This window comes from Cygnus olor, chromosome 24 (genome assembly GCF_009769625.2).
Source record: "Cygnus olor isolate bCygOlo1 chromosome 24, bCygOlo1.pri.v2, whole genome shotgun sequence".
Lineage (NCBI taxonomy): Eukaryota > Metazoa > Chordata > Aves > Anseriformes > Anatidae > Cygnus > Cygnus olor.
The window spans coordinates 3,106,919-3,116,013 of record NC_049192.1 but is presented as its reverse complement, the minus strand read 5'-3'; the positions used below and the strand labels follow the sequence as shown (position 1 = coordinate 3,116,013).

Below are 9,095 nucleotides of genomic sequence, written 5' to 3'. Positions count from 1 at the left end.
TTTAAAACCAGTTATGGCAGGTAATGCCGTGCAGCACTAGGTGTCACTGGACATCGCCACCTTCCTGTGCTCTCACCTATCCTGAGCTCCTCAAAAGCATTTTGTTCTTAGTTCATTGCAACATAAGAGAATAATGATTCACTGTGCTAACGTCCAACGTTATGCAGCAAAATACAGAAGTGTTTGGGCTCTTCTAATTAAAGAAGGATCAGATGTTCGGCACCCTCAGGTCACTTCTACTCACAAGGTGACACCTCAGATTTATTTCAGTGCAGAAACTTGGAAGTGCTTCAGGAAAAAAAAGAAGAAAACTTTCAAAACCACACAGTAATCATAGTTACACAGTTGTGCTAACCAGTAAGCAAAGCAAAACTACAGTATTCTTTGTCAATTAGAGCAACAAAACGTTAACACCTCCGCTTACACCAAGCCAACACCCAACGTGAACACGAGCAATTGCACATTTTGGGTCAATTTAAAAGCTCCATCAGTACAGGAGCCCTTACAGTCATGCAGTTACTGGTTCCGAGCTTACAGCCTGCTCCCAAATTACTGCCACCTCTGTAACACCAATTCTGACAAAGCATTTAACATTCTCAAAGCGAAATATACGGGCACAAGTTGGGCTTCAGCACCGTTACACGGCATCTCCCATCAGCTCTTCCAAAGAAAAGAACAGCACAGCATTATCTTGCAAATATCTTTATTACAATTTACAGATTAGTTCTGAATAGTTTTGTTATGTACAGAAATATAACTTTAGATATAAAAAACCCAACAAACTCGACACAAATCAATTAAAATCTGTATAAAGCCAATGTTGAAGGTTTTCTAACTTTCTCTAAATTATACAAAAATAAAATCTGATAATTACAGTTTTGATTTAAAGTTCAACAAGTATTATTTTTCATGTTTCACTCCAAACGCACATGTACACATCCTGTAAGACAACTTTAAGTTATGTTATAGGGAAGATGGTGACAAAAAAAATTAGCTTGCTCATAAATTTAGTGTTAGAATAACTTCCTACCACCACTGGATACTCTGGAAGTATGAGGTTTGAGAGGAGGGAAAAACTTACCCGAGCAGGCACGTTTCTCTGAGAATCAGCAGTTTTAGAACAGAGTGCTCGATACACTGCAGGTTGAAAAAAAATAATCTCAGATATCAGAAGTATTTTTGGAAGGAACAGTTTTCAACCTAGCTTGTAGATAATTTGTCAATTCTGTTCATTTCCAGCTGTAGCCTTTCCCAAGCCTCTGCAAAAAGTTGATCGGTGTCTGCAGGTGTTAATTCACATCACCCTAGAGTTTTTTTTTTAATGAACACCACTACACCAAGTTAACCAGAGTAATTGAAGCAGCAGCAAACTTTACAAGACCAAATAAACTAGGAGTGTCATGGAAAAAAGCTCTCGTATATTTTACCAAGAGCGACGAACAGCATTTTTACTTATCAGTCACGCTAGGACCATATGTCAACAATTTTTCTCTAATTCTAACACATTAATCATCCCGCGTGCTCTTCCCTAAACAAAACAGCAGAACACCTGTTATCAAATACGATACAGGAAAATTAGCTCCTAAAAACTGAAAGCTAATCCATAGGATTCAAGGGCATGATTTATGATTTCACAACCAAAATAATCTTCTTTAGAAAAGAATGTGTTTTTTTATTCCACAAGGATTAAAATAACATTGTTGCATGGCTTTCAATTAGCCAATCCAAACGGCTGCTCGAGTTTCAGCCGTATTTTATGTGACAACTCTACCATATCTCAGTTAACTCTCTTAATTTTATAATTAACACTTCTAACACGTAGCAGAGAAAGGCAATTTTTAAATCCAAAGAACAAACTTTATGGAAAAAGTGTAAATCCCAAAGCTCTGAAATTTGAGACAATTAAAATCACCAGAAGCATGGCAAGATGAAGCAGAAAACTCCGTAAAGCTTTGTGAAGCTCTTTTCTCCATGTATCCATAACTTCTTTTGAATTCAAAATTGAAGAGATTAATAAGACGACAAATTTCAAGTGTTTCTAGGCCTCTTCCTTACAAAAATAGAGGCATTCCTAGTCAGCTGAATGAACAAAATAGCAAATCATTTACTCTCACCATTTTTTGCAAACAGATACGAATTCTTTAGATCTGACTGGTATTTATTCCATTGCATGACCTCATTCCTGCTTGGGTTACAGCCATACAACATCTTCCAGGTCCAAATGCATATCCAAACTGTGCTGCTCTTTTATTTTGACTGAAACAATTAAACATTTTAAGTTACAAACACAAATAAGGAGTGTTTTCCTTCCACCGAGGACCTCAACTTTCAGATCCCAAACGTGAAATGTTATTTTGGTACCAAATGAACAAAAGTGCAGACGCAGAGAGGTATTAATACTGGCTTCTGGTAAAGAACACAGCACTCTGTAGTCTTAGATTTCCAGAAAGGTAATTCTCCTTACATGTACCAGATAAAAGAAATACAAAGAGCACTCCACTTCAATCAGGAAGCAGAATTAGGGTGAAGTTGCTCTGAGATTACCTAAAGACCTATGGCCTAGTTCCACACGTGCAGCTATCTCAATTCAGACCATCAGCCACAGCTTTGATATGTACCTTGAAGCTTCAATTATTGATCAGGATGAGGCCTTTCACTGCCCTGAAAGCAAAGCGGCTTGGTGCACAAGCAGCCAGCACCCTTTGGAACAGTACTGGGTAAAGGTACTACTTAAATAAAGACAAACCAAAGGGCTTAGAGTGCACCAGAGTTCCCCTGAATCCCCCAGTGTGCTAGACTGAAATATTAAGACATCAAAGCGTCACATCAACACTCAAACAATTAGATTGCACACAAAACTGGGACCTTAAAAAGGAAGCAAAAAAGCATCCGCTTTGTGCAGTAAAGTTAACATCATGAGCTAACAAAATCGGAGACTTTTGTATAGGTTAGAGAAAATGGAGAACCACAAACAAACAGCACATGCCTTTACAAACTTTAAATCAAAACTGCAATAACTAGGTTCTGAGCTCCATAAATATTTCCTTCAAAATATGTTTGCTTTTTCAAAGTGCAAAATTCCAACTGAATAACCACCACTTCTCAACATACGGCAGACAAGGCATTTTTGGAATGGATTTAACCTAAAGCAGTCTGTTTCTCAAATGGTACTGAAGAGGAATGCAATTATACCACCCTCACCCTTGTTGATACTCAAAAGGTTTTGTTTGGATGTCAAAAATGGGATACACATAGGTATATTTGTTGGCTGAATATTAAACTGGGAAAAAGTGTTAGAATCCCACTTTTCTCCCCATTTCAAAACAGCACACGCAGCTGCCACTTCTTGGTTTGAAGATTTTCATGAGTGCTTCGGGTCACACACAACTACCAGGTCTTTTAAGGTGCTAGAAGAGATCAACCCCTTTGGAGTAGGTTTCTCGGAGTCTATTTAAAACTCTCTGTCTATGCTCTGTGGTGAAGCAGTACCCTATGGCTTCTTCTGTTTCTTGGATACGTTTCTGGAACCTGCAACCATCTCGGGCAAGCTCTTCCCAGGGTCCTTTCCGATCCTCCTCGCTGCTGACGTAATACTCAGTAACTTTTTCAAGGAAGGTTACCTGGAAAAGACAAGCCATTTATCAAAGTGTTAGCCAAATACTCACGCAAAAGGAGCTTAAACCTTATCTGCACATACAATTATTTAAAAATAAAAGTTGTCTAAAATACCAACAAACACTCAGGTGTGCTACCAGTTCATGCTAGGTCTCTGAACCAGCAGGGAAGGAGTGTGTTTCACCTCTCAGGTTTAAAAGCAACCTCACGTGCAGCTGCTGACTTCTCCCTCCACCCCAAGCAGTGCTCAGACTACCAGGTAGTCCCTAAACAGTTGCCTAAGAGGAGGCTGATATCAGAGCACACAATGCTCCCTGCGAAATAACAGCCCCCCAGCACCATTTTAACCTCTCACAGACACAGTTCCTGCAGGTTATTCTGGAGGATATACCAGAACACTCATTTAAGACTAGATGTTACCAACCAGTTTCTGATTAGTACATCATACAAAAAGCGAGAGCCATTGTTCTGTGGAATGAGTAATCATGTGAGTCAACTTGAGTGCCTGATAAGAAATCTTACTATGCTGCATTTAAGGAATCAACACTCATCACCGTATGACTGGAACAAACTCATCTGTTCAGTGCCGGTATCAATGGTAAGCTCATGGAAGGAAATGAAGTCAGTTGGGGCACTTTAAACTGAATGCAAATTTTTTCCACTCTTCATTATTCTTAAGAAAATGAAAAAACCTTGTAGGGTCAGGGTCTAAACTCAACAGTACTTAGCTGATTGCTATATAAAGATTCAAGTCTTTCTCTTATCAAGTGATAAGCGAAAGAGAAACTAGTTCAGATGCCTGCAGAATTGTGTGTGGCTTTTTATTTAGCTACATAAAAGGCTTAAAATCGAAGGACAAACTAACTAGCTGTCAAAGTCCCTTGACTCTCAGGCTAGGACCAATTCTTGAAGACAAGGAAACTGCTGTAGTTGTATCAGTATACTCTAATTTGCTGCAGGAAGACCAGGAAGAAAACTGTGGAGGCAGAAAACACTTACTGCTCTATTCCTGCATTTTATTAACAGAAACCCCCAGTTTCACACCCCGTTCATGTCAGCATAATGAGAAGTGTAGGATGAGATGGCTTTGTGTGGTACTGCCACCTTCTAACCCTCACAGAAAACATGAAGGTGAGAGTTAGAGGAGAGGTGACCTACAGGAATACCCACCAGAAGACGCAGAGCCCCAAGGGACTGTGCTGAAAGCAAACCCCAGAGGTCACCCAGTTCCAGTGCAGCCATCCCAAATTACTAGGAGTGGTCTGGGAAGCGTGGGCATCAGACCCCACATGCACTGCGAACACACGTGCTATCCCGCAAGTGACACAAACTCCCAGGCTTTAGGGCTGTACAAACACGAATATTGTTGCTGTTTACACGATGCCACAGAGGAAACAGCCCTGTGCGGGGCAAAGGACTCCAAGGTTTCCTGGGTAGGCACTGGTCACTGCTCGGCGACCTCTGCTCCCCTTTGCTGGCAGGCCTAATTAGGTACCTGCCTTCAGGCACCCGGCGCTGTTACATCAGCCTGTCCCTTAGCGCGTTACTACCTTTCAGCCTTTTTACATCAGTCTAAGATACCCTTGGGCACAATTACTGGATTTTGTAACAACGCACTAAATATCGTGTCTAGACCATTGTTCTTTCACCGTGTCACTAGATTACTGTAAATTAGTCTAAAAAAATTATTACTGCAGTCAAGAAGTGCTGTTAAGCGTACACATCTGCCACGCAACGAGATTTTAGGGCATGGCAGCATGAACTTACAGCAGGGCTCACCAGTGCTACAGCATTTCAGACACATGCAGTCAGATACAAAGGTCCTCTTGCAAAAACTGTTTTCCATTCAGGTGGCAAAGCAGTGGTTTGTCTTGTGTTAACCTTCTAAGTTTGTAACCACCACCTGCCCCAGCAAGAGCAGGTATGAAGTGAAGTCCAAGCCAGGCTCTCAGGGAAGCAAAATCTGTGCTGTAAGAACACTAAAGAAAGCAGGATACAACTTGTCTTTGTTGCTATCTTGTTACACCAGGGCATTATCCTGGGACTTGGTATCACAAGCTATTACTCACACAAAGGTATGAAGTGTCAGGCAAGACCCAGAGGAATATCTCGTGTCTGAAAAGCAGTCGTGTCCATCTGTAGCATCTCAAAACCTTTTAGAGGGCAAATTTATTTACCTGAATCCTAGCACATGCACTAACGTTTAACACACCGACACTTCAAACACACTACACCTCTAGCTAGCATTCAAAAGCCTAGTTCCGTTACATCCTTTTTTATAAAGACTGCTGAATTATAAGTAATCTCTTAATCAGAATTAGGAGCGTTAAAGCACTTCTATTGAAAGTTTTAACAGCTTACTGCAGCATGTGATAACCCAAAACTGAAGAGTTCCTACTCCCAAAGACTTTTGCTGTCTAGAACTCAAAAAGTAGGCTTGACAGACTCCTAGATACTTACCACACTTAAGTTTCAGTTACACTGTGCACAAAGAAGTCCTAAAATACTTTATCAACACAAATCACAACAGAATAGGGTGCTTTCCAGGGGCAAAACTTAGATCACAGTTCTCATCTGTTCGTCTGATGATGGAAGCTACATTAGAACGCAAACACAGAATTAAAGCTGTCTTTAAAAGCAGCTCAACTTCCAGTCTAGAAATGAAGCATAAAGAAATTCTGTGCCCCGTGTGACTGAATTACAAAGCCTCCCATCACGTATGAGGCACACTGATTGCAGTCAAATAATTAGACCATAAGCTCACGGGGTATGATCTGCCACCACCGCGGCTGGAATCCTGGTGCAAATGACCTCACCCACCCACATACCACTTAGCTGATCCCAAACAAAAACAACAACAAAAAAATACCTTTTTCCGCTTGGTACTTCTACATTTCTCACCCAAAAGAATGCCATGCTGCACCAAGTCTGTGACACCACAGTTATGTTTTTCCAGCTGTACCCGACAGACAGTTAAGTGACTATGCTCAGAAGTGCCCAAACTCGGCCCCTCTGTTCCTTTTGAGCCAGGCTTCCCTTTCTTCTCTGCTGTTTGGAAGGGTGCCTTGAAATTTAAAGGATTATAAGGATCGTCTGAGGTACAGAATGAGTTCCAAAGTTTCAAGTTTTCTGCCTCATCCACGCTGCTACACTCCCACTCGTCATGCTCTTCAGAACTGAGGTGAGGAGAGCCTGAAGATGAGTCTGCCCATGAAGAATCCTCCTCCTCCTCGTCCTCCTCCTCTTCCACATCTGACCCACAGTGCATATCCTTTCCTGGACTGCTGGAAGATGTCTGAATGGTTGCCGTAAAGTTCTGCGGGTTGTAAGGATCCAGGCTGAAGAAGGAATTCCAGAGGTGCAACCTTTCCCCGCTCTGGCTCCCGTCGTCTGAATCCGAGAGGAGCCCTTCGCTGTCAAACCCATCATCATCATTATCATCCCAGTCTTCCTCATCATCATCACCCGCACTCTCCTCCCCGCTAGAGGTTCCCCCTAGGATATAGTCTATTAACTTATTAGCACACGCAGGCCTGGCTGAAATTGGAAGGTTTCGCTCGATTTCTGAGTCCTCGTCGCCCTCTGCGGCCAAAGCTCCCACCTCAAGCTCCCCTTTCGGGGGAGGGGAGCCCCTCGCCGCCTCCTGCTCGTCGGGTTTCCACGGCTCCCCGGCGGCTCCCCTGTGCTGCTGCTCCTCCTCCAGGCTGTGGTAGCCGTGGTCGGGCTCGGGCACGACGAGGAGCCGCTGCTGGAGGAACTCGAGCCGCTTGCTCCGGAGCAGCTCCACCTCGGGCAGCCCCCCGCCGCCCCTCCAGGCCTCGCCGGGGGGCTCGGCGCTCAGCGGCCGGGGCAGGCGGCTCTTGGCGGAGCTGCCGCTTCCCAAAACGAAGGAAAAAAAATCCCCGCTCCGCACCGCGAGGGCGGCCGGGCCGCTCCGCACCCCCCCGGCTCCCTCCTGCCCCTTCTCCTCGGCCCGGCGGAGCGAGGGGAGAGGCTCCGGCGGCGGGGGAGCCCCGGTGGCGGGGCACAGGGCGCTGCTGAGAGCCGGGCCGGGCCGCAGGCGGTGAAGGAGGGCGGGCAGCGGCGAGAGGAGCTGCGAGGCGAGGCGCAGCCACGAGAAGGACGGGCTGGCCTGGGCCGGCCCGGGGGCGGCGGGGGCCGCGCTGGGCACGGCCAGCTTGGGCCAAAGCGGGGAGAAACCCAGCAGGGAAGCGGCGCGGGCTCGCCCCGGCACGGGGCTGCTCCGTTCTCGGCCGCTCGGCTCCATGAGGGTGAGGGGGGAGGCTCCTCAGAGCGGCCCGGGGGCGGCGGAGGGCGGCTCCCTGCGGGGGCCCGGCGCCATCCCGGGCCGGGCCGGGGAGGCGGCGGCGGCGGCCGCTACAAAATGGCGGCGGGGGCGCGAGCGCCGCGGCTCCGCGCTGCCCCCTCCCACCCGCGAGGGGCGGGGCGGGAGCGGAGGGCAGGAGCTGTCCGTCAAGGGGCGCCGCCGCAGCTGATTGGGTGGAACCGAGGTCCCGCCCCCCTCGTTGTGGGAGGTGGGAGGAGGAGGCACCGCCCGGCGGCACCGCGCAGGGATTGCGTCAGCCGCCGCGCGGCACAGCGCCCCCTGGGGGAGGGGAGGGGAGGGGAGGGGCGGGGGGGGCGGGCAGCTGTGGCGGGGCGGCCCTGACGGGGACAGGGGGACGTGGGGACACATGGACACAAGGGACACGGGGACACGGCTACGGGGACCCATGGACATGGGGACATGGGACACAGGGACACAGGGGCAAGAACACGGGGGCACACAGACACATGGCTAGGGGGACCCATGGACATAGGGACACGTGGACATGGGGACATGGGACATAAGGACATGGGGACACGGGACACAAGGACATGGGGACACGGACACAGGGACAAGAATGTGCAGACAGACATGGACACAGCTACTAGGACACGGACATGGGAACACGGACATGGGGACACAGACACGGGGACACAGGACATGGATACACAGACACACAGCTACGGGGACGCGGACATGGGGACATGGGATGCAGGGACTCAGGGACAAGAACATGGGTACACAGACACAGATGGACACAGGACATGGACACATGGCTACAGAGACATGGAGACACGGCTACAGGGACATAGGACACAGACATGGGGACATGAGACACAAGGACACGTGGAGAGGGACATGGGAACAAGAACACGGGGACAAAGACATGGACACGGGGACACAAACACGTGGGGATACAACGACACGGATACGGAGACATGGACACAGGGACACAGGGACACAGGGAGATGGCGACAGGGACACAGACATGGACACATGGCAACACGGACACATGGGACACAGCGACAGGGATATGGACATGGCAGCACAGGGACATGGGGACACGGTGGGTCCTGTGGCACAGGCCAGCCCAGTTATCAGCAGCCAGGCCGGGTGTGGGATGCGGGGAGCTGCACCCACCTGCAGCAAGACC

The 9,095-nt window shown here is 47.5% G+C and overlaps 1 protein-coding gene across 1 annotated transcript; it reads right to left on the bottom strand.

The window, feature by feature from the left end:
- Window positions 1–689: 689 nt before the first annotated feature.
- Window positions 690–8,010, bottom strand: PPP1R15B (protein phosphatase 1 regulatory subunit 15B). The gene is made up of 2 exons (XM_040535699.1): window positions 6,485–8,010; window positions 690–3,620 (listed from the first exon to the last, which is right to left on the bottom strand). The coding sequence occupies exons 1-2, from the start codon at window positions 7,880–7,882 to the stop codon at window positions 3,408–3,410; spliced, it is 1,611 nt and encodes a 536-aa protein (XP_040391633.1). The 5' UTR covers window positions 7,883–8,010; the 3' UTR covers window positions 690–3,407.
- Between the last annotated feature and the right edge of the window lie 1,085 nt (window positions 8,011–9,095).

Coding starts and splice junctions, on each gene's coding strand:
- PPP1R15B (XM_040535699.1), bottom strand. CDS start 7,882: ATGGAGCCGAGCGGCCGAGAACGGAGCAGCCCCGTGCCGGGGCGAGCC. Junction 3,621..6,484: donor GAAGTACCAAGCGGAAAAAG/GTATTTTTTTGT, acceptor TGTCTTTTCCAG/GTAACCTTCCTTGAAAAAGT.